General features: G+C 50.0%; 1 protein-coding gene and 1 long non-coding RNA gene across 18 annotated transcripts in view; one reads left to right on the forward strand and one right to left on the reverse strand.

Moving 5' to 3' along the window:
- Positions 1 to 25,261, forward strand: part of Megf11 (multiple EGF-like-domains 11) — a 328,563-nt gene that overhangs the window by 287,933 nt on the left and 15,369 nt on the right. For 4 of the 17 annotated variants that reach the window (NM_001134399.1, NM_172522.4, XM_030244207.1 and 1 more), the window contains 12 exons: positions 5,630 to 5,750; positions 6,685 to 6,848; positions 7,841 to 7,943; positions 12,331 to 12,477; positions 12,814 to 12,948; positions 16,453 to 16,581; positions 18,246 to 18,374; positions 18,806 to 18,934; positions 20,212 to 20,448; positions 21,815 to 21,933; positions 23,758 to 23,824; positions 24,258 to 24,359. In NM_001134399.1, the coding sequence (NP_001127871.1) occupies positions 5,630 to 5,750; positions 6,685 to 6,848; positions 7,841 to 7,943; positions 12,331 to 12,477; positions 12,814 to 12,948; positions 16,453 to 16,581; positions 18,246 to 18,374; positions 18,806 to 18,934; positions 20,212 to 20,448; positions 21,815 to 21,933; positions 23,758 to 23,824; positions 24,258 to 24,359 (1,582 nt within the window). Of the gene's footprint in view, positions 1 to 5,629; positions 5,751 to 6,684; positions 6,849 to 7,840; positions 7,944 to 12,330; positions 12,478 to 12,813; positions 12,949 to 16,452; positions 16,582 to 17,671; positions 17,801 to 18,245; positions 18,375 to 18,805; positions 18,935 to 20,211; positions 20,449 to 21,814; positions 21,934 to 23,757; positions 23,825 to 24,257; positions 24,360 to 25,261 lie in introns of all 17 variants that reach the window. The other 13 variants (XM_030244210.1, XM_006510989.2, XM_017313269.2 and 10 more) reach the window with 7 other exon arrangements.
- On the reverse strand, positions 513 to 12,377 carry Gm36311. Its single transcript, XR_870862.1, has 2 exons — positions 12,308 to 12,377; positions 513 to 1,502 (listed from the first exon to the last, which is right to left on the reverse strand). It is a non-coding gene; the product is annotated as a predicted gene, 36311 (long non-coding RNA).

A 25,261-nucleotide genomic window follows, 5' to 3' on the forward strand; every position in this document is an offset into this window, starting at 1 on the left:
CACAGGCATGCACATATACATGGATGCACCCCATGCATGTGTACATACATGCACACACCCCCACACATGCATGCAAAAAACATGCATACATATATGCACATCACAAAATACACGGAAAAATAGAAAAATGGAAAAAGAAAGTACACGCAGGCCAGGGGAGTTTCTTTGCTATCCCCTGGGCCCCTCTGCTAAGCTCTGACAGGCAGGCGGGTGCACAAACCCCCTTAGCATGCATGTAAGGAACCTAGGGTAACCCCATTTATACTGCCTCCCACCCACTGAGTGTATTTAAGGGGACCCAGGGATAAACTTTCAGAATTTCCTCCTTTGTATAAGGGAGGGGCAAAACCCTTCCGTCCTCTTTCTCCTCCGATGCCCAAAAACACTCATTAACCTCTTGACCATTTCGAGGAGAAGGGATAATCGGCACAAGAGGCCCAGCTGTTGATTAATTTTCCCAAACAGAGCCAAACTACAAAGCAGCATATTGCAGAGGAGAAAAAGCCAACAAGCAATGTTTGAAACAAATTTTATGGAACACATAAGGCACCAGGGTTGGGTCCAGCCAGTCGGGCAGGAGAGGCTTCCATCTGTCAGGAGCAGCATCGAGGGTTCCGTGCATCAGCAACTCTCATATCAGGTTCAGAATGTAAGCAGCCCACTCTGCATCCGTAATTAACAGGCCTCATAGAGGAGGAAGTCCACAGCTGCCTCCTGGAGCAGAATGAGGAGGCCTGGTGGAATAGAGGGAAGCAGCCTGTTGTGGAAGACGGGCACAAGATCCTGTGGGCAGAGGTGCCTCCTTCCCAGAAGTGCTCAGTGTCTTAGATGGAATAGCAGAACACACAAGCACCGGTGCATTTGGGTTCAGACACGGGCACATCCTCTGATGTCCTACTGTTCTTAGGCAGTGAATGTACTGTGTAAGCAGACAGAGAGAGTGGGCTGGCAGGGACAGCCTTGCACTGTCATCCATAGCAACAGGAGGTGTTGTCTCAGAGACCTCCACTGCAGAGAACAGTGTTCTTGGTCTCAGCAGAGAGTTTCAGGGCCCGTCTGTGGTAATCAGAAATGGAGCTATTTTTGAAAAGGATTCAATATAGAATTAAAAATAGGCACGAGGGGGAAGCCAGACAAGAGACCATCCCTGGAGTTGTCAGGGTGTGGGCCCTTGGTAGTTCTAACAGCTAGTCTCTGCCACCTGTCCTCAAGGGACAGGTGATAGTGAAAGTAGAAAAGGAGATGTGTTCAATATGGCGTATGGCCACAAGCCCAGTGACACTCCACTCCCACCACCTTGCCTATCCTGGAGTCTTGACATGAGGTTCAGGTTAGAAGGGGAGAGGTATACATAACTAAGCAGTCATGGCCAAGATGTGGGGGCTCCCCCATCGTCATCATCATCATCGTCATCTGTGTGAGGTTTCCTTTCATCCTGGGAGACAAACTCCCCATCTGGTCAGCATCAGGTCCTCAGCCTTTTCCTTCTCAGCATGAGATTCCTAGGGAAAGTCCAATTTCCCATTAATTAACAAAACTCCATCAAACTCTGAGGCAGGACAGTGCACACCCACACGTGGGCCTTGGAAAGTGCTTTGTTTTCATTTTTGTTGTTTTGTTTTTATTCACTATCATTGTAGTTGTGTGTGTGTTGTGTGTACGCATGTGTGGAGATCAGAGGACCATTCTACGGAGTCACTTCTTTCCTACCTTCACCTGGGTTCCAGGATCGAACTCAGGTGGGCAGCCTTGCATAGCAAATGTTTCTACCTGCTGAGAGTCGTGTTTGTGATATTTTACAAAGTTGCTGTCCTTTTTACCTTGAGACAAGGGTTACTAAGTTGCCCGGGGTGTCCTTGATCTCACTCTATTGTCCAGATTGGCCTTAAATTTATACTCTTCCTGCCTCAGTCTCCCGAGTGGCTGGGGTTACAGGCTGGTGCCACCAGGCCCAGATTCTCCATTTGTTTCCTCTTAGGAACATCACTTGGCATAAGGTGGCCTTGCAGGGAACAGACCTTCTTGTCCCTAAGGCTAAGCACTCAGTGTTTGATAGTTAACAGTGTGAGAAGGGAATGAGCAGCAAGCTTAAGGGGCTGATGGGAAAACAGAGGCCTTTACAGTTGGGCTTCTGCCCTCCGAGAACACATGCCTCCTCCATGGCTAGCCTGGCACCGCTGAGTTGGTGAGAGACCGGCCTCTCCTCCCTCACTTCCTGCTGCTTAAATCCTAAGGGGCTTGTCATTTTCTTTTTTTCTTTAAGTTTTATTTTACTATTTTTTGTGTATGGGTGTTTTGCCTGAATGTATTATCTCAAATGTGTGCCTGGTGCCCAGGGAGGCCAGACAAAGGTATCTTGTTATAGATGTTATAGAAGTTATAGATGGTTGTGAGCTGCCATGTGGGTCCATGGGAAGAACAGCCAGTGCTCTTAAGTTAGACCGTATCTTCAGGCTCTTGTCACATTCTTGTTATAAGATATGTTTCCACAAACAGTAAGGCTTATATAAGGCTAACTTATTTTGTGGGACAGGGGGAGGGGATCTAACCCAGGGCCTTACACATGCTAGACGAATGTCCTACCACTTATATAGCCATATCACTATCAATTATTACTACTATTATTGTTATTGTTTTCGAGAAAGGATTTCACTGTGTAGCCTTGGCTGTCCTGGAACACACTCTATAGATCAGGCTGGCCTTGAACTCAGAGAGCCACCTGCCTCTGCCTCCTGGGTGCTGGGATTAAATGTATGCACCGCTACTGCCTGGCCCCTTATTAATTTTTTTTACCCTTATTAATTTTTTAATTAAAGAGGTTTTTTTAAATTATTGTTAGGTGGTCATGGCAGTAGTGGCAGAGCATGCCTTTAATCCCAGCACTTGGAGGCAGAGGCAGGTGGATCTCTTAGTTCAAGGCCAGCCTGGTCTATAGAGCAAGTTCCAGGATAGCCAGGGTTACACAGAGAAATTCTGTCTCAAAAAAAAAAAAAGACCTATTTTTACTGCTGTGCATGTGAAGCTGTGCCTGTGAGTGTGTGCCACATGTACTGCAGAGGCCAAAAGAAGTCAGATCCCTTGGAGCTGAGGTGACATGTGGTTTGAGGTGTTTGGTGTAAGTGCTGGGAACAGGATTCAGGTCCTTTGGGGGAGCTGCAAGCATGATTTACTAGTAAGCCATCTCTCTAAGCCCTTTCCATACCTTTTGCTTGTTTTTTGTTTGTTTGGTTTTTGTTGTTTGTTTGTTTTTCATTTGTTTGGGATGTTGCTGAGTATCCACAAGGGAAGACTGCTTGGCCGTGGGTCTAAGCCAACAGAAAGACTTTATCAGCTGGATGGAGACTGCGCTGGGTGTTTGGAATCCCAGTGTAGCACCGAGCCTTTCTCAGGGGGAGCTTTTAAGCACAAAAACAAAAAACAACAAAAAAAACCCATGTTCTAGATTGACACATTTCAGTTAACAAGAACAGTTTGCCAGAAGTGAAACTGCAGATGCCAGAAGCAAGAGTCGTACATGTTGAGACCTTCCCAGAACTATGAACTCTGATGGATTAGGTCTTTGTTTTAGTTTTGTCAGATGGTGGTGTCTAGGTGATGAGTTTTACAGCACGAATGACTCTTCCATCGTGGAGTCAGGTTATACTAAGGTCTGTGGACCTACTAAGGTCTGGTCCCTATTACAGACACAGAAATAGGGTCTCAAGCTGGCCCTAAACTCACCATGTAGTTGAAGATGACCTTGAACTTCTGATCCTCCTGTCTCCATCTCCTGAGTGCTGGGATTCCAGGTGTGCACCACCACGCCTACTTTATGCAGGGGATCAAACCCAGGGCCTAATGAGCTCCAACTGTCTCCCAGACCCCTTTAAAGTTGTTCACTCCCGAAACACCCCAAACTTGTGCTGCTATGCTGTCTTGCCCACAACAACTCTATCCTGGGATGCCTTCATTTCCCTGCCCCTGAAGACTCAGAGGTCCTCACTCTCAGCCTGTGCCCTTTAACTCCCCATGCCCCACTCCACCCCAGGAGCTGCCACCACTGCCAGGACCCCATGCTGTCCTATCTATATATACACCCTTGGGGATAGAAATCAGTGCCCTCTGCTGAGCCCCCCTTTAGAACTGGAGCTTAAGAAGAGCCAACTTCCCCTGCAAGTCATGCCGTCCTTGGATGGCAGATAGTCTATGATTGACACAGATGCAATGTCCCCCACCCAGGTCGTTTTTGGGGTGCCTTCATCTCCTGAGTTTCCTGAGTGCTAGGCAAGGCCATCCTTGGTTACTGTCAGCCCACCAAGTCCTCTTTCCTGACCCCACCTTAGGGTTGTCTAAGATCAGTAACCCCAAGTCCCAAAACAGCCCCCAGAGAGTCTGGTTCTCAACGCCCAGTGACTTGATTAAGTAGCCAGCCTGGGACCAAAGAGAACCCCTCCACTTTGAGTTCTGTGACCTGGGCCATTACATGACTTTCTCATGTAACCGCTTCTGCTGTGTCACGGGAAGATAGGAAACAATAGTTAGTGTGTCTGAGATGTGGTGAGAATTAAGAGATGAAGCTCAGCATGGTGTATGATCCTCTGTGTGTGTGTGTGTGTGTGTGTGTGTGTGTGTGTGTGTGTGTGTGTGTGTGTGTGAGAGAGAGAGAGAGAGAGAGAGAGAGAGAACGATCAAAAGCCATTGCCAGCGCCATCCCTCCTCCCTGAGACACCAGCAGACGGGGATGGGCAGTCCCTCTATGCACCAAGCTCGTTTGAATTGAAACAGTTGAAACCGTGGCATGTGACTGCCACTGGCCTGTAATCTCAGCAAGCTGGAAATGGAGGCAGAAGACTCAGAAGTTCAAGGCCATCCCCGGCTACACACATCGAATTTAAGGCCAGTCTGTAAAACAGGAAACCCTGTCACATCCCCCACACCCACTCTTTCCGCTCCCAACCTCCTCACTCCCCCACAAATCAACAGATAGGAGGTACCAGGTTTGCTGTGACCCAACACAGACTCCTAGGGTCAAGTTCAATCCTAGAGTCCTGGTGTGGAGGCTGGGCTCTTCCCTAAAACAGCCTGAGCTTCTGAGTTCCGAGCCTCCAGCTCAGAGCCAGTAGTACCTCCTGGGGGCTCTCGGGAACCATCAGTCTCCTGCTGGTTCACTTCTCGTTGTTGGCAGAATCTGGGGCAAGGTCTCTGTTTTCTTGCTGGCTGTATAGCGCTCAGTCTAGAGGCTGCCATCTTCATTGTTTGTAGGTTCCCTTCTGTTGTCTTCAAAGTCACAAGCCAAGTGGAGGATTTAGGATATGTGTCTCTGACCTACCCTCTCAAATCACTTGATTTTAAGGACTTGTGAGCTATCAGGTACACCTCCATGATCTGTCACATCTACAAAGTTCCCTTTGCCATATGGCAGAAGGGGCCAGGTGTGATAGGACATGCCTTTAACCCCCCTTTCCCTCTCGGGCAGAGGCAGGCAGATCTCTGTGAGTTTGAGTGAAGCTGGGGCTACATAGTGAGACCCTGTCTCAAAGAGAAGAGAAGGTGCTGGGGTTGGAAGCATGGACATCAGGAGGAGCACCACCTACAGAGCCACCCAGAGTGGGGACACCTCTCGTCTCATACCCAGGCCTTCTTTGTGCAGGGAGAGGTGTGTGCCGTCCCCTGTGCTGCAGGGACCTATGGTCCCAACTGTTCATCTGTATGTAGCTGTAGCAACGGCGGCACCTGTTCCCCAGTGGATGGCTCCTGCACCTGCCGAGAGGGTAAGTTCCCTCCAGCTCTTGTCCCAGGCTCATACAGCACCTCAGTGAGGCTGTTTAAGCCCACCCACCACTCGGGGTCAGAGAGTGCATAGGCCAGGTTCCAGCCAAGGAAAGCCACAGCCAGAACCAGGAGTATAGGAGGGTGTCCTTCCGGGTTTGGAATTGCTGAGGGCATGGAGGGAAGGTGAGCCACATGGTCTGCAGGGACAATATGGGGAGACGGAGTTTCCTGAACCTGGATGAGAGACTCATCTGGTGGGAGCTAAACATGCTTTGCGGAGGCACTAGTGGACCAAAGAGACAAAGCCCGTGACAAAGGCTGTTTGACAGACATCTGTAATCCCAGCACTTGGGAAGCAGAACTAGGAGAAAGTGTAGCTCTGGGTTATCCTGGGCTACATAATGAAGGGAGAGAAGAGGGTGCACCTGGCTCCTTCCCCATTCTTGTCTTGGGGCCTGGTCTCCCTCAGGAAGCCTGCCTGGAGGCAGCAGCTAGGAAGTCCTTCAGTCCTCAGAAGTAGCCTCCTGCTTCAGGGAACAGAGAAGGGGGTGTTCAGCCCTAGGTGCAGGAGCAGACAGGCTTCAGGAAGGAGATAAGCTGCTGAAATCCCACTCCTGGCCTAGGGGGACATGCCTCCAGAGCTGATCCTGAGTCCCAGCGGGCCCATCCACAGGCAGCAGAAATGGTGTAAACCGCCGGGTGTGGTGGCACACGCCTTTAATCCCAGCACTTGGGAGGCAGAGGCAGGCGGATTTCTGAGTTCAAGGCCAGCCTGGTCTACAGAGTGAGTTCCAGGACAGCCAAAGGCTACCTGTGGCAGGCAGGGACGGAGGTCTAGGCAACTGTGGTGGCAGGGATGCTGCCTGTGGGTGGGGAAATGGGTGGAGAGTTATACTGGGCAGGGCCAGGTGACACCCTTTGCCCTCTCCCCAGGATGGCAGGGCCTGGACTGCTCCCTGCCTTGTCCCAGTGGGACCTGGGGCCTGAACTGCAATGAGACTTGCATCTGTGCCAATGGAGCTGCCTGCAGCCCCTTTGATGGGTCCTGTGCCTGCACCCCAGGCTGGCTGGGGGACTCCTGTGAACTGCCCTGCCCGGTGAGTACCCACCTTGATCTCTTGTGCCTTCTGCTCCCTGGAGGGCAACAGAGAAGAGCTCTGAGTCAGGGAGGGTCAACCTCTGTGTAGCTTCTTCTCACCGTAGGCCTCGATCCTCCCATCTGTAAAATGGCCACTCAGGCAGAAGTGTTTTTCCATTGCTCTTTAGATAGGCAGAGCAACTGACTGGCAGCTATAGAATCCACCCTGCCAGGACACTCTCCGTCCTCCCCAACCCAGCAGAATGATCTCTCTGGGTAGTAGATGAGTTACAGTCTAGCCACTGCTAGGGACAGGGTATGGAACCAAACCGTCCAGCAACAACCCCCACTCTTCAAGCACTGAGTTCTAGGCAGAGACTGAATATCAGCTTTGCATTGAAATCCTGATCCTACCTCCTGAGTGTGTTTCTCCAGCGGCTTCTCATTCTTAAAGTGGGACTGGGTGTAAGCCATCCTAGAATATTGGCACAACAGGCATTTGAGACCTTGTGAGCATGTATGAAATGAGGCTCCCATTTCCTTCCTCAGGGACTAGAGTAGGCTATCCGTATTCCTCGTGTGGGATGGATGTGTAACAATTAACAAAATATGTCATGTTTTGTGAGCTAGGATCTCACAGTGTAACCCAAGCTGGTCTTGAGCTCATAGCAATCCTCCTGCCTCTGCCTCCCAACTGCTGGGATTACAAGAAAATCTCCCCCTACCATGCCTGTCAACAACAAAATGCATTTTAACCTACAGTTTTAATGACCACCTGGAGGCTATATTGGCCATATTTAATGTCACCTGGAGGCAGGCCTTCTTCATGCCCTTCTCTCCTATTCCTATTAATACGGCCAGGTGGTTGTTATGACTTCTTAGCCTGTTGGTACCCAGTTACAGAGCATCATGGCGGCGCCCCAGGCCTGCCTCTGGATCCCTGAAGAGCTGATGGAAGTGTGTGACCCTCTAGGAGCCAAGGTATGATTCTTTTCTCCTTCCTCCCCACAGGACGGCACTTTTGGGCTGAACTGCAGTGAGCATTGCGACTGCAGCCATGCTGATGGCTGTGACCCTGTCACAGGCCACTGCTGCTGCCTGGCAGGATGGACAGGTAACCTCTGCCCTGCCACTCACTTTGGGCCCTGGGTTTTCCCTCCTTCATCTCAACTGTTCATCTCCTATCATTTTCTTCCTTTCTGCTCCCAAATGGCACCTCCCCCTCACCTGCTCCCATTCAGTCTGGTGAGGAGATATTTATTAAGGACACGTTATGCTGAGGTTCTGGTCTCGGGGCAACACATTTCAGTGCTGACAGGTATTCAGCCTGTATATAGTGAACATGGCGCTTCAGAACCAATCCTTACATCTACCCCATAAACCATCCTGCTACACAAGGGGGATTCCTGCCACTTCTCTGCAGCCCACTGATCCCATGGGCCCATCTCTCATCAGACCCACCTTCACCTCCCAGGCTTCATGGAGGTGATGTAGAGTCTCAGTCCTGGCCAGATGCAGCACTACACACGTGTAATCCTAGCACTCGGGAGAGACAGGAAGTTCAAGGTCATCCTTGGCTACATAGCAAATTTAAGGCTAACCTGGGCTACATGAGACCTTGTCTCTGAAAAACAAAAACTGTAACAAAAAAATCCAGACTTCTTGCCATAAGGCTCTACCCGCTGTGATGTGGGCCTGCCCAGTTCCTCTTTCCTGTCCTATTTCTCTCTCAACGTCTACACACCTGGGCCAAAGTTAACTATTTTTATTAAAGATAGATCTCACTGTGTAGCAGTGTCTAGCCTGGAACTTACTGTTTATCCTGGCCTGGCCTTGAACTCTTTGAATCTTCACCTGCCTCAGCTGTTAAGTGCTGGGTCTGGTTTTATAGGCATGCACCGCCATTCCCTGCCCGAATTCCTCACCTCTGCACTGCCCTCCCCTCGTTCCTGTTAACCCCCCATCTTACCAACAAGTCCCTTTCCCTTCATTTAAGGAGCTGGGCAAGTGTTGTGCCAGTGGGTCACACCCCAGCTCAATAACTCCTTCCTATTTGCCAGGTTTCAAGTTGAAGGTCATTTGTGCATTACCCACCCAGGACTACCCGCTTATGAATCCTGGTGACCTAGACCCTTCCTCTGCAGCACCAGAACTGACCTTAGACTCTGAACTGAGTAACTGCTTCTATAGCAGTCCTAGGAAGAAATCTGCCTTAGGCATCCCTGCACCTACTGTCTGCCCCAAGCTGAGAAAAGGAAACCAGATGACTGATAGCTGAGCTCCAGCTGGAAGGCCTGGGCTTGTGAACTTCCGCAAGTTCTCCACTCTGCATGGCCTGGAGCCTCCATCCATAAAGCACAGAGAATCCTCACAGGGAACTTGGGACCACTCTGAGGTTTCAGTGAAGGGTACTGTTAAGGGCTCAGCACCTAGCACCCCGTGGTCTGTGACATAAACCACGGCTCAGGAAGCTCTCAGTGCAGTGCAGAGTCAGTGGCCACTGGCTGGGCCGACCCCTCTGGCTTCCTTCCTTCTGACAGCTGAAGGCTAGGGTCATTCCTTTACAGCAGTGGTTCTCAACCTTCCCAATGCTCTGATACAGTTCTTCATGTTGTGGTCATCCCTAACCATAAAATTATTTTTGTTGCTACCTCATAACTGTAATTTTGCTACCGTTAGGAATTACAGTGTAAATACCTGCGTTTTTTCAATGGTCTTTAGCAACCCCTGTGAAAGAGTTGTTCAAACCGCAAAGGGGTGGTGACCACAGGTTGAGAACCGCAGCTTTAGAGCATGCCAGGTCGAGGCTCCCCTGGCCTGCCAGCTCTCCCTCAGTAGGGACCAAAGCCCCGCCTCTCACCGGCCCTACATTGTCAGCTACAGCCTTGAAATGTTCTTAGTGTGCCCTGATTTTGATAGGGCTGACCTGATTTTAATGACACCCACTTTAATGATAGCATTTAAAGAATTCTGGCTTAGATGGACAGCCTCTCAGCTAGGCCTCTGCTGCTTCCAAAGCCTGTTTCTCCAAAGATGGTCCTGAAGGCTTCTCAGACAGGTGACTGAGGTTCGAGATTTGTCATGCAGAACAAGGCCAGGAAAGACAGGGAGAGTGAGGGGGCAGAACCGGGACCTCCCACGCAGCGAGCGCTCCTGCCCTGAAAACCCTGCTCACCTCCCCATCTGGCTTGGGCATATCCTCTGCCCTCTCATGACAGCTCCCCTCATGTCTTATTTACCTTGCTCTGAACATAATAGGTGCTTACAAAATGCTTCTTGAAGTCCATTGAAAAAAGTCAGCCTGTGACCACACATGGAAAGTGTAGAGATTATCATCTGCTCTGGCTCTGGTACTAGAGCTAACGAGTTGTCAGGATATTAGTGTCAGCAGGAGGGGAGGCGCAGGCCACATTTTTAGGAGAAGACTTTCACTTAGTGGGTAGGTCATTTAGTTGTGTACTTTTGAGACAGGATCTCCCATAGCCCAGGTTGGCTCAAACTTGCTATGTAGCTAAGGATAACTTTGAACTCCTGCATCTTTAATATTGCAAAAATGCCCTAGGTGGTGTCTCTGCTGTAGGGAGCAACCAGGTCACCAGGAATGAGTTTCAGGAAACCACTGCCCACTTCTTCACATCCCTGGCGAGGGTGGGGGTGTAGGAGACAGGTGTATGAGTGAAACAGCTGTAACAGGCAGCTACAGATGTTTGGACCCCTGGGCAGACAGGCTTCCCAGGGAAGGGCTTCCTGCTGTGAGTGCTGGCTTTGCGTATGGGTTCTTCAAGTGTGAAGAATATCATTAGTTCTACATTGTAACAACCCATCAGTGTGTGGGGGAGGGGCTCGTGGGAGCGAAAGCCCAGAGCTCATCCTCTAAGCGAGGAAGGGGGAGGCTTTTGAGAGGAAGAGAGAATGAATATGAATGGGATATGAAAATGATTAGACTATGTAATATACATATGTGGGCACATATAGGGAGGATGCATGTATGTGCCTGGGGATGCTGTCAGGAAGCAGTGTCCTCAGTTTCTCTCCCACCTTATTCACTGAGACAGTCTCAGTCAGACACAGAGCTCACCCATGTGACTAGTCTCACTAGGCACTTTGCTCTGGGGAATCTAGGTTCCACTTTCTGATGCTGGGTCAAGTTACAGATGGTTGTGAGCCATTGTGGGGTGCTGGGAGTCACACCTGGGTGCTCCCTCCCCAACCCCAGCAAAGCTGAGACACAAGTTAGGACACAAGAAGGGAAGCCTCCCCACCCTGGCTGTCTTACCCTATTCCCTCCCTCTCCTACAGGTGAGCCTGCAGTCTCAACTCCTCCAAATTGGTCCCACTGCTCCCCTTCACTGTTCGCTGGGTCTTCCCTCTTTGTTTCTCTTTCTCACAGTCCCGTCCTTATAACAAGGTAGACACGACTTTTAAACTAATCCTGTGCCTCTGGAGCCTCTGAAGCTTGCCTTCCAAAGACTGGCTGGTCTCCTGAGCCTGGTCCAGCCTGGAAGCTGCTCTGCCTGGAAGGGACCCCCCCCCCACCCCCCGCTAAAATTCCTATTTAGCCTCCAAGCTGAAATCAGCTCAGCTCAAATCTTCTTTGAGCTTGGGGGGACTGTAGATCTTGTTCCCTCTCTTATTGAAATAGTCCATCCATTTTCCCATAGGCTGCTGTTTGTCATGCTGAAGTTCATTTATTAGCATGTTTAGGGTATAGCTAGCACTTTTAGTTTCTTTTATACGTGTGTATATGTGATATAAAATATGTATTATGTGTGTGTATATTTGTACACATATTTGAATATTACAAAATTACAGTCTCATGTAGCTTTGGTTAGCTTTGAACTTTCTACATAGTTAGGATGGCCTTGCATTTATTTGTAAATTAAAAGGGGTATATATACATATATATATATATATATATATATATATATATATATATATATATATACACATACATACACATACATATATATATGTGTGTATATATGCATACATACATATACATACGGGGGAGGGCTGAATGAATGTGTATATATGATGGGCGGGGCTTGCATGTGCCACAGTGGAGGTCAGAGGACAACTCTGGACCTTCCACTTTTATGTGGCTCTCAGGGACAGAACTCAGGTCACTAGGCTTTCCTACTGAGTAACTTTAGCCATCTTACTAGCCTGACATGTTCTTGACGCCAGCTCAGCTGTGAAGGTGGAGACAACCGTCCTCATCTGGTGCTACCATCTCCTCTCTTGCTAGGCTCGTCAAGTAACGTCATGGGTCTACCCTTGTGCTGTGTTCGATTCCAAGCTATACTGACTTCTTTTGTTACCTGCTCTCTGCTTTTATGACAGCCATTGCTTGGTCAGTTCTTTTTGCCTTTGAGGACTCTGGAAGGGCATCATCTCCTGTCAGAAGCCCTCCCCACCAGCCCCACTTCTACTGGCTTTCCCTCCATCTCCCCCCTGCCCTCCTCCCTTTCCACTGACCTGCCTCTGTGTCTGGTCCACAGGCATCCGCTGTGATAGCACGTGTCCTCCAGGTCGCTGGGGCCCCAACTGTTCAGTGTCCTGCAGCTGTGAGAACGGAGGTTCCTGCTCCCCGGAGGACGGGAGCTGCGAGTGTGCCCCTGGCTTTCGAGGACCCTTATGTCAGAGAAGTAAGGCTCCTGATTTCCCGTTCCCTGAGCCCCTCCCAGCCAGTAGTGCTGGCCTGTGGAAGGCTGGCCTGTGGACCCCAGGCCCCTTTTCACTCCCTTTTCCCCTGTTGTCCTTCCTCCCGTGTCCTGGCTGTTCTGTTCCTAAGTTCAATGTCTAGGTTCTCAAAAAAATCAGGGCCAGCCCACAGTTCTCTTCAAAGGGGATGGACCTCCCGGTGTGGGGACCCTAGACTTCCCCATTTTCAAGAAGCCTTTCTTCACTGGAACGGGGGAGAGGTGGCTAGGCCAGCTGTTCCTACAAGCTTCTGACCAGCGTCTCCCCTCTGACACCCTCAGTCTGCCCACCAGGATTCTACGGCCATGGCTGCGCCCAGCCTTGTCCCCTCTGCGTGCACAGCAGGGGGCCCTGCCACCACATCAGTGGTATCTGTGAGTGCCTGCCAGGATTCTCTGGAGCCTTGTGCAACCAAGGTACCCGCAACTGATGGGGAGGCCAGGGCAGGGAGCAAAGGGGCAGAGAGAAGGAAGGGTCCAGGGATTCTCTTTTTATGCTGTTGGAATAAGGAAGAAAAAAAAAAATCACCGTGCTGCTGAGGGGACAGGCTCAGAGAGGTCACAGATCACGTCTGTAGTCTCACAGTTAGCAAGCGGCAGAAATGAATTCAGACTCCAGTATTCTGCTAAGAAAGAAAGAAAGAAAGAAAGAAGGAAAGAAAGAAAGAAAGAAAGAAAGAAAGAAAGGAAGGAAGGAAGGAAGGAAGGAAGGAAGGAAGGAAGAAAGGAAGAAAGGAAGGAAGGAAGGAAGAAAGGAAGAAAGAAAGAAAGAAAAGAGGAAAGGGAAAGGGAAAAAGGAAAAGGAAAAGGAAAAAGAAAAGGGAAAGGGAAAAAGAAAAGGAAAGAGAGAAAGAAAAAGAAAAAGAAAAAAAATGGATCCAGCCATGGTAGTACATACCCATGTAATCCCAGAACTTGGGAGTCTGAGATAGGAGGTTTACATGCACCAGGCCAGCCTGGGCTACTTAACAAGAGTCTATCTGCTGGAAGGGAGACGAGGGATCACGTAACAGCTTAGAATGTGGCCTTGCTTGGATACTAGTCTGCAGAATTTACACCACAGTCAGTGAGAATGAGGGGATTTGAGAATAAAGTAAACTTAGAGCTAAAGACATCTTCAAAGTCACCAAGGCAAGAGTCACCTGGCCTGTGCTTAAACACCTCCCTTGAAAAAGAGCTCACTACCTCCAGGGCAGCCCATTTTTTTTGCTACATCATCACAGCTGAGCTGGGCTATTTTTAATACGCCGGAGTAGACGTTTGACTCCATGATGAGTTGAGGTCATGAGAAGTTTGGCCCCCTGGGGTACATATGTGACAGTTTCATTTGCTTGCAGCCCTCTTAGGGTCCTTTCATCACCATCTGACAGGCTGGGGTTTATTTATTAAACATAGGAGACCTGGCCGTCAATAGAACCGGGCCCAGTCTAAATTAGGAGCTATGGAGCCCAAGAAGGAGCCCTCACAGCCCATGTCGTCTGATTTATTGCCCGCTGGCCTAATGAGTCTTTTCCACATATAGATCTAATGGAGTTTGCTATTAATGGCAACTGCCCTGGTTAAGTCTCAAACCTTGTAAAAAATTGAACTGACACTTTCTAATGACTGGCTTTCCAGTGAGTTACAAATTACGGACAGCGCTTCCCCGGAATCATTAAACATAGATTAAATATAACCCAATGTTTTCTTTTCACCAGTCCCCGCCTCCCCTTCCCATGCCTGGCTCTTGATTCAGTTAAGAAGTCTCGCAATTAATGCATTAGACGGATCACATTAGCAGCTCTGTGGGTGAATTTGTCTGCCTTGGGGGTGCAGGGAGGACTTCAAAGAGAAGACTGCCTTGTGAGAGCAGTGCAGTTGTGGGGTGAAGGCTGGTGTCACAGCTCCTGCACCCTACTCCCCACCAAGCTGGAGAGTCCTTTGGCTCAACCAACAGAGAGGGTGCAAGGAAGCCACCTTTTAGGATGCTGGGGCTTGAACTGGGCCCTCCGAATAAAGCATCTCCCAGAGGCAGGGAGGGGGCAGGGCAATGTGCCCTTTAGGAAGTGGGGCCTGAATAGCAAACAGGAGGCCAGAGACTGGGCTAGAAGGGGAAGCCCCAAGCTCAGACCAGCCAGCCTACCTGTAGCTACTAACCAAGGCCATTGAGTGGTGACTCATGTCCCTGTCTTGATGAGGAAGCAGATCTAGGGGGTGGGGTGTGAAGTGAAGGGCTTTGTTGAAATGTCCTCAGCTAGAAAGCAGTAGGACTTCTTTGCTGTGTAACTGTGAGCAGACAGCACCACCTTTCTCTATGGGTCAAGGGAATTCATTGACGGTGAGCAATGATGAAAACATTATCAAGATTAAGTGAACTTAGTATTTGTGAAACATTTTGCTCAGTTCCTGGTGCATGTAAATGCCACGTGTGTTTGCTGAATGCATATCAAAACTAGGACCCCGAACCCAAAGCTTCAGGCAGAGTCCACCTGTCTTTATCAACTGTCCCAACCACTAGCTATGTCCACAGAGGTATACACTACATGTGTATCGGAGCTACCAGGTGCCTACAGTCAGGCTGGGGAAGGGCTGGCACTTGGGGGCAGAGTGAAGGCACAGAGGGCATGGCATCCATGGTTTGACACCTAACAAAAGGAAGCTGTTTTCCTCCAAGAAATCACTACCTACCCCGCGAGGGCTGGAGAGACAGCTCAGTGGGGAGAAGGCTTGCTGAGCTCACTTTCTAGGGTCCATGCCAGGCAGCTGACAACTGCCTCTGATATCACTTCCAAGGGATCTGATGCCTTCGTCTGTCTTCCACAGGCACATGCTCACATGTGCACATACTTGTGCAAGACACATTAAAGAAATATTAAAGAAATATATATCTGGTAATGGAGCCTTCTAGAAGGTTTTGATTCTCGAGACCTACATCCGCAATGTTCAGTGGACAGTCAGATTCAATAGGAAATGAGACCGAATTTCCTGCCCTTGCAAAGCTTAGGCCAGAGGACCAGGGGTAGGGGTGGGGGTGGGGGACAAGGAGAAGGGTGATGTTTGGCCCCAGTGGCTTGAGTGCCTGTTCCTTCTCCAAGCATTGTAGGGGATACCAGAAGGGGTAGGACTCAGGCTTGGCTGGAAACCGCTGTCAAGTCTCAGTGATAGGAGAGTTTGAAGAAGAAGCTACTTGAAGCCTCAGATAGAGACATAGCCACCCAGAAGATGGAAGATGGAAGATGGAAGATGTATGGGACAGCTAGGACTAAGTTTAGATAAAACCTAATAAAAATCCCTAATAACTGGCTTGAAGATGATATACATTGTTTCACCTACATACTAAGAAAACCAAAAAGATCTAAGAGCAGGCTCCTGGAGAACACTAGGGTAGAAAGATGTCAGTGTCTTAAGTCTTGCTCCATCTTATTGTTCCAAGGGAGGTGACACTTAAGATGAGTCTTATAGGCAGGATGTCCATAGCCGGACTTGAGGGTCATGGGAATTTAGACGGCATTAGCCATAGGAAAGCACGGAGAAGAAAGGCCAGGAGTGTCCAGAGAAGGGTGTGTGTGGTGGTCCATGTGTCTAGGAGGTTAGTCAAGAATAACCCAGGGAAAAGCCAGTGGCTGGGAGGTCGTCTAGGAATGCTCAGCAGAGTGTCCAGAGACACCAACTCCTCCTTAGGCCTTCCTACCTGTAAGACCCAAGACTACTGACATCCCCTCTATGGACCTCAGCCTGTCCTTGTAAAAAGGAATTAGGACAGGGCCTCTTGGGGAGCTGCTGTTGTGGAGAAGGGCAACTGCCACTGTAGGTGAAGGTTCCCATCCAGATCACACCTAGAGTAGTCAGGGCTGTGGCCTAGGAAACTTGGGGTGTGGCTGTGTGGGTGGTGGCTCTTAGGGCCTGGGAAGGCTCCGGTGCCAGGCTTCCCTGTGCCCACAGTGTGTGCTGGAGGGCACTTCGGGCAGGACTGTGCCCAGCTCTGTTCCTGTGCCAACAATGGGACCTGCAGCCCCATCGATGGCTCCTGTCAGTGCTTCCCTGGGTGGATTGGCAAGGACTGCTCACAGGGTAAGCTGGCACCCCTGCAAGTGTCCCCCGTTCTCCTGCAGACAAGGATATCCGCCCATTTATTTCTTTATATTGTTTCTGTGTGTATGATAAGTGCCACAGCAAGGATGTGGAAGTGAGAGACCAACTCTCTAGCACCAGTTCTCTTCAGCTTTTATGTGAGTTTCAGGGATCAAACTTGGGTTCACCACAGGTTTGGGTGGCAAGTGCCTTTATCCACTGAGCCATGTCACTGTTCCCTGATCCTGAAAGTCCCATTTTATGCTACATCAAACTTGAGTTACTGGAACTGACCATGGATATGGTTACTGCAGGTTATTAAGGGCATCAATACTGCCATTAGTGCTGTGAATCCTGAGAATTATACTCCACTAGCATCTGCCTATAGAAGATGCAGTCAGGATATAGAGGAGGAGGAGGGAACAAGACCGGTATGCTTGAGTTTGTGAATGGCAAGGCTAGCATAGCCACTCTTAGAAGAAGGGGAACACCTGTGGGATGGCCCCCTGTGAGTGATGTCCTGAACACCTTAGGCCTTAACATGGAGCTACAGTCTGATACCAAGGTAACAACCCCTTCCCAAAGGGGCCCCAGCCTTGGCCTAATTAATTAGCTCCTTGTCTAATGGGTGAGACACTGTCAGTACCTGTAAGGAGGTCTCAGTTAAATGGCCGGACCTGGAAGAATTCCATTTTGATGAAAGCCACAGGCTCCAATCTCAAACAGCACCTGAACCCAAAGACAAGACTGGCCCTGCCACCTGTGGAGAAGTCAGAGCCCTTGGTGTTACTCCACCCCTGTCCCTGTGAGTCCCTCTATGAATGGAGGTGTAGGAGCCCTTCGAGTAGGGCTGCCTTAAGTCATCCAAGATTAGAATAGGCAGAGTCTGGTCTTCATAGCAATCCCAGGGGTTGAGGCCAAGAGGAGAGCTGATTCTGTGACTAGTATATCAAGTCCCCAAAGGCCAAGAGATGCCCCTCTGGGTCTGTCCAGGTGTTCTGGCTCTGATGTGTACCCACCTCCCCTTCCTTTCCTCCTGCTCCTTTGTCCTGCCCTCCCCCTCTGCATCCCACCCACCCCACCCCCACAGCCTGCCCATCTGGGTTCTGGGGCTCTGCCTGCTTCCACACATGCAGCTGCCACAACGGGGCGAGCTGCAGCGCCGAGGATGGGGCCTGCCACTGCACCCCTGGCTGGACTGGACTCTTCTGCACGCAGCGTAAGCCCTGCCTCCCAGACACTCCCAGTCATATGCTGCAGCCTACTGGCCACTTTGCGAATAGCCCTGGTTTGCAGAGAGGGAGGGAAGAGGCTGGCCCCAGGACCAGCCACACCTCAGGATCATCCAAAGTCTTGAGAGGGCAAGGCTATAAGGGTATCCCAGCAATCAACCAGATCAGACCCTTGGACCATGGGGAAGAAATCCCAGGGCTGCACAGCAGAGACCAGAGCTTGTCCTCTGCTGCTGAGGCCCTAGTTGCATGGATAACCTTGTCCCTACCCTCCTCCCCTTTAGCCCAAGGTTCAGTGGGTACAGATGTCTCTGTGGGCCTCGCTCGTCTTTATCCCATGCTGCGCAGGAAGCAGCAGACCAGCCTGGTCCCAGCAACATTTCCTCAGTTTTCCTGAGCCCACACCAACTGTGACCTGTGGTCTTGTTGCAGGTTGCCCTTCAGCATTTTTTGGGAAGGACTGTGGGCACATATGCCAGTGTCAGAATGGAGCCAGCTGTGACCACATCACTGGGAAATGCACCTGTCGAACAGGCTTCTCTGGCCGCCACTGTGAACAGAGTAAGCTACCCTAACCTGGGAAAGTTGCTTCTTTCAACCCCATCCTCCCCATACCCAACCCCCATCCAGGGTACTGGGCTCCTGTATTCCAGACTTTGAGGACAACTTCTGGGGAAGACTGAAGGCTAACCCTATACACTCATGCTGTGAGGATTTCTTTCCTCTTTAGATAGGGCTGAGGTGTGATAGGCATAGGAAGGAGGGGCCAGATGAAGGCAGGATTTTCCAGCTCTTTAAATGAGTTCAGGAGGGAGAGGTGTGCACTGACTCTACCCATCCCCAGCTATCTATGCACAATGGGCAATCTAGTTCAATAGGCTCCACTGTGGGTGGGACACAATGATCTCTTGCCATGAACTTCTCCACCTGGAGTGGGAGGGGTGGAGTGTGGCTGTGTCTCACTGTCTACTTGCATTCTGCATGCCAAACAGGATGTGCCCCTGGAACCTTTGGATATGGGTGTCAGCAGCTATGTGAGTGCATGAACAATGCCACTTGTGACCACGTCACTGGTACCTGTTACTGTAGCCCGGGATTCAAAGGAATCAGGTGTGACCAAGGTAACATACAGGTGGCAGGGTGCCTGGACAGGGTGGGAAGGGCCCAATTATGGGTGGCTTTGGAGAGTTCTAACCAGACCAGTTGAGTTTTATGACATTACCTTTTATTCACAGTTGGGAGCCTCTCTTCATAGCATTTCTGCTAATCCTCTGGTAGTTCCCCCATGAGCGAGGCAAGAGTGAACCAGAGGCTAGTGCTGGGAAAGGGCACCAGTCAGGCTACACTGCAACACTTGCCTAGTTGACTTCTGCCACTCCCTGCTAGGTGTCTCTGGGCAGGTCATTTCCTCTGCTGGGTCTTTTACTCCACATTCAATTGAACAGACATTAACCTTTGTCCAAAGGGCTCAACTTGACTCTAGCTCTATGCCTAGGTGACATTGCATGGTACAGCTGAGAGGGATCAAATCCAGTCAATTCAAGAAAGGTCTCAGCACAGTGCCTGGCACATGTGAGCACTCTGTAAATGATGGCTTTGTACATGGGAAGTCCTTTTGTTTTGCAGATGTGGGAGGCTATTGTTGGTTTTAGAAGATGGGGATAGAAAACAGGCTCTCAATTACCCACATCAGACACACTTACTTTGCAATGTGAAGCTATGCAGCTCAGGCAAATGCAACATTGGCTGTCCTAGAAGTGACAACCCACTTTCTTTAGCCAGTAGCAGAGAACCAAGGGGGGGTCTAGATCCTGCACATTAAGAAATCAGATGCTTGCCAGGGCAGTCAGAGGGACTTAGCCACACATATATAATCAAGAGTTATCTTAGGGCAGTAACAGGCAGTCACAGAGCTACCAGCTGTCAAGGCCAGTCTATCATTTGGTGTTCATGACTCCCCAGGGAAGCTGGCGTTGCTGTCCCTATGAACCTTCTAAGTCACATGGCTGGTAGAGCAGGAAGAGTAGCAGAAGCCAGTTCTTCCTGACTGAATTACTGGTTGGGTGAACTTAGACACGTCCCCTAACCTTGGTGACTCAGTTTACTTATTTTTTCCAACCATGTAGAAAGGGTAAGTAATTAGTTCCCTTTTTGTAGGCCTGCCATGTTAAAGCAAGTAACTTCAACTCTGTGGACCTGAGTGGATATTCAGCATTTATTTTGCTTCACACCTAAATCACATTCTCTTCCTTAATTTAACCCTGAGACTCAATCACTTTCTGGCATTGGAAGAAACAGCACTGTGAGGGTTGTGTAGGCAGGGATGAAGTTGGGCAAAGGCAGGATGGAATCATGAGGCTCAGGCCCAGCTCTGGCTCAGGCCTCCCTCTGCCCACAGCTGCCCTCATGATGGATGAGCTGAATCCCTACACCAAGATCAGTCCAGCTCTGGGAGCAGAGCGGCACTCAGTGGGTGCTGTCACCGGCATCGTTCTCCTGTTGTTCCTGGTGGTGGTGCTGCTGGGCCTGTTTGCCTGGCGACGGAGGCGGCAGAAAGAGAAAGGCCGTGACCTGGCTCCCCGAGTCTCCTACACCCCAGCCATGAGGATGACCAGCACAGACTACTCTCTCTCAGGTCAGGCTATGCCCCGGGCATCTCTTCTTCACCCATACAACCTGGCAGGAAGCATGTGGTCTTCTTAGGAACATCCACTTTCTCGTTCAACATGGGTGGTTATATCTGCAGATGGGTGGCTGGGCCTGGGGATGGTTACCCCAGAGACAATGGGGACGGGGGCGGGGGGAGAAATCTGTGGCATCCCAAGAGGTGTTGCTTCCTGGAGCCCAAGTTCCTAGCAGCTAGGTCTGGGTGTCACTCTCTACTTCCCCACCCCCCGCACACGGCTGGGCATAGTAAGTAGTAACTTTTCTAAGCAACCCAGAGAACGGTTCCGCAATGTGAAGCCAGGGCACTTGGTAAGAAGCTGTACCCTATCCACCTCTGCCTTCCCTGGGAGGGTCTCAGGCCATCCCCAAGGAGTGCCCAAGAAGCATAGTGACAAAGGTGGTGCCTTACATAGGAGAGGTCTACAAGTTTGGGAAGTTTCCCTCTACCAGATATGCCAGAGCCCTGTGTGTCTATGTATGGTAGACATGCCAATGGGCATCCTGTGGTAGTCTGAGTGAGGTGTGTATGGAACTGCACCAGATCCTTTGCTTTCCCCTGGGCTGGTACCTTGAAGAGAAAGCTTTGTGCTTCAAATTTAGCTAACCAGCAGAAGCTCCTGAACTGCCCTGGTTTTGGTTAGGTCTGCCCTGTTGAGAGTGGTGCCTTTCCAATGGCTCATAGCTTGCTTAATTTCAGAGTACCCAGACCACATGTGCCATTCCTGCTAAGTGTTGCCTTCTGTGTGATAGCTCTATGCCAGGAACAGGGTAGTAAGAGCTGGCCCCAATATAGACGATGCATTCAGAGACCTCCTAGCCAGCTACTCTGGGGCCAACCAAAGCAACATCCTCTGATGAAGGCCAAGGCTCGTAGAACTTTGAAAGTTTATGACAATGAGCAGGAAGGGCTGGATTTTTCTCAGTCCTGTAGAATCCTCAGAAGAGCTGGGGTCAACAAGAATGGAGTTCTCTACTTATTCCTAGGGTCTGAACATAAGGGAAATCAAGAGAAAGTCAATCCACCCAAAATAGCAACTTGAAGACATAAAGCCATTAGAGCCAGCATTCAGCAGCTTCCAGGTGACCATGCCACCCTATACTAGCAAGCCTGGTCCGAGAGCTGTAAAGAGGGTGGGCATTAGTAAGAACAAATGCTGGTGGGCTCTCTCCTGCTTGCTGTAGTGCTAGTGGATGCCACACAGCTTGGAGGATGTGGGAAATTAGCTGCCTCTTTGCTGGGGATACTCAAAATTGCATAACCCCAGCATTAGTTTGGGGGTATCTCAACCAAGGGCAGGTGTATGATGGAATATGGCTCCTTGTTCTCTTCCCAGATTTGTCTCAAAGTAGCAGCCATGCCCAGTGCTTTTCCAATGCCAGCTACCACACACTGGCGTGTGGGGGGCCTGCCACCAGCCAGGCCAGCACTCTGGACAGGAACAGCCCCACCAAGGTACTGGCCCCCACCCACTATTCTCTCCATTTAGCACTCTCCTCTGCCCAAGAAGGAACTGCACCCCCACATAAAGGCTGTGTGGAAATTCCACATTAAGAGCAGTCCTAGGACTCATGGGACATGAGAACCCTCTGAATCACATAACAGGGAAAGAACATGTATGGAGACAAGCTCTATCCCATGAAACCACACCACATTGCCCACTCATTGGAACATACCTGTGCCTCAGGTGTAGTTAACTAATACCTACCAGACATAGTAATAGTACATGTAGCCATCCTATCCCACACCTGTGTATACCATATGCCAATATATATACTCACCAAGGATTACTGCAATGTATTAAGGTGATAGGCTCATTATTCAATTAACCACTTGATGCCTCTTAAACTCGGGCATAAATTTCATCAAATACACACATCTGATGTGAACACAAACACTGTAGTGTTCTTGCTGAAAAGGGGAGTGGGGATGAACCAGTGTCCCCCCTGACAGCTCCAAGCACAACCATAGTCATAGGACGGGTAGATGTCCTTAGTCACAAATATTACAAACGTTAGAAAGAGATGTCTTAGCACATATGTGTGCAGATAGCATGTGGAGCATCCCTTGATGGACCAGTAAGAGGCAGAGTTGAGAGACAGACATCAACAGCCCACCAAAGATAAGGTTTGTGAGGGGTTCTTGCTAACACCCACCTAAGCATGTACCACACACACATTCTCAGAATGGCAGGACTATTTAGTGAGTGACAATCCCAGGATACCTGGCTTCCTGTACCATCTATCCAGGCCCAGGAGCTTAGCTTTCATATTTTAGGCCTCTTCCTTGCTGCTGAGAATCCTCCCCATTTGTTCCCTGAAGACTGATCATCAGCCCACAGACCTGGGGCTGCTTTTCTATGAAACAGGCAGGTTGCATGCAGGGTACCTAGAGATTCAATAGCTTTGGCCACTCTGCTTGCCATCTTCTACTCCAGATTCTTGTTTCCAGGCTCAGTGTGGCTTTAAGCCTGAGGAACTGAGAGTAGAGAATTTAATTGCCCAACAAGTAGCCCTTGAGATTACAGCTATGTTATCATAGCTGCAACAGGCTAGAGGCACCAGCCAGGGATGAGTCAAAGGTTCCAGGCCATGTCATTATTTGTCTTAAGAGTCAGCCATTCTTTCAGTAGACGACTTAAGTTACTGCAGAGGAGGCCAACTGGTGACTCTCTGGTTTGGCTCACCTCACAGGGGCCAAGACTGGCCCTATGTAGACAAGAACCCTCCTGGCGGATCATTTGCACAAAGGGTAGGCACGATGCCATCGAGGGGACAAAGCAGCTACGATCTGAGTTCAAGAGCCAGCTTTGCTTCTGGCTCCTGTGTGTCTCTGAGTATGTTTCCATGTCTGAAGTAACATCCTTGCCTCACATAAAGGGCAGCTAAGAGAGAATGCAGGGAGGGTATTGTATCATGTCACATGAAACTCTCATATATGACCCAGGGGCAAGCAAGCACTGCAGGCAACCATACCTCTGTGCTGGAGATGCTGTGTTACACATGGGGAACTGAGCCAGCCTCCTTTCCTGCAGCACAGCCCCATGTCTGCTTCTACCCATGTATGCCATGGGCACCTGAGAAATTGGTTTGGGCACATTCTGTTCTCACTGGCCTCAACTACAACATGATAGCTTGTCATGTAACATAGTATCTGGTCATCCAGGGCCTGGAAGCCCAGGAGCACCTCAGGGATGGGTTCACTAAGGCTGGGCCAAGCACCAACTTGGGGAAGGGCAGCAGAGACATGAGGTATTAACTGGGTCTCCTCTCCAAACAGCTCAGTAACAAGTCCCTTGACAGAGACACAGCAGGCTGGACCCCCTACAGCTATGTGAACGTGTTAGGTCAGTAGTGGTTTGAGTCATCTTCCCCACCAGTCCCACCCTGATCTCTGTACTGAAGGGAGCTGCCCCATCTCAAAATGAATGAGTTGAATCCTGAGCATGGTTTCCCCTGTGGTTAAGTGTATAGGGAGCACGTGGTTACGGCCCAGTGTAGGGATGGGCTATAGAGATTCCCAGGTGGAAGCAGAAAGTTTATTTGAAAAAGAATCCTCTACCTGGCACTTTTCAAGGACTTCTTTCTTCTGCCCTAGTAGAGGATGGAATGGAATGGGAAGGGAGGAGAAAAGGACAGATGCCCCAGCCCCTCTGGGTGTTACATGAAGACCTTGATTCCTTCTGGCCTGCCCCTCGCCCCATCCTTTGCTTCCCACCCCCTTCTCCTGCCATCCAGGCCTTGGGAATAATGGCTCCTCCCTGTCATTCCTCTCACTAGACTCCCATTTCCAGATCAGTGCCCTGGAGGCCAGGTACCCGCCCGAGGACTTCTACATTGAACTTAGACACCTCAGCCGCCATGCTGAGCCACACTCACCAGGTCAGACCCCCAGCCCTTCCTTCCACCCTGAGAGCAGACTGCTCTACACCCCATCCCTGCCCCTATGGAGCCTTCCCACGACTAGTCTACAGCCCCTAGGCCCTACCCAAAGGTGGCAGTCTATCCCAGCCTTTCCCACTACCCTTTTTCCCCCACCATGCTAGCTGAGGTAGACAAACTGGGGTTGCTTGTAGAGGGGACACAGCCTAGCTAAATTCCCTCCATTTTGCAATACACAGCCCAATCATGGTGTTGGTAACAGAAGGTTGGCTCTCTGGGCAAAAAAGCTCAATGGTTTCCAGAAAGGCCCCAGACCTAACAGTGGCCCAAACTGCATCTTCTTAGAAAATGAGGCAGAATTGTCTAGCAGAGACCGGGAAAAGATAGGCAACATTTCCTAGTACCGAGAGAAGTGTCAAAAGACACTTGACAACTAAGTCCCGAAAGGGGATATGTGCATCAGTAACAGAAATGAGTGTCAAAGAAATATAATGGATGGACGGAGAATGTGGCCTCTCTACAAAGTAGGTCCTCTAGGGCAAGCACTGCGGGGAAGGCCTCAGTATTCTAGACAGCTCTGGGTTTGAGTTTAGGCTCTAGCTGATTAGTGTTCTAGTGAAACGGTGTCAACTTCCACAGATCTCTGATGCAGGAAGCACGCAGGTTCAGAATTATCTTGCTGAGTAGGCATGGTTGCAAGGACCCTGATGGCTGTGTGCTCCTCAACTATGGCTAAGCATCCAATATCCCTTGGACTTTTAGTCCCTACCTTCACTCCACCTTGAGGTCTAAACAGGAGTATGAGGCATCATCTGGGCTCAGCCCCAGTTCTCCTTGTCCCACAGACCTTCAACCACTGTAGCCAGAGCACCACACTGTCATTTGTTAGCTCCCAGCCAGCT

Source organism: Mus musculus, chromosome 9, assembly GCF_000001635.26.
Source record: "Mus musculus strain C57BL/6J chromosome 9, GRCm38.p6 C57BL/6J".
NCBI lineage: Eukaryota > Metazoa > Chordata > Mammalia > Rodentia > Muridae > Mus > Mus musculus.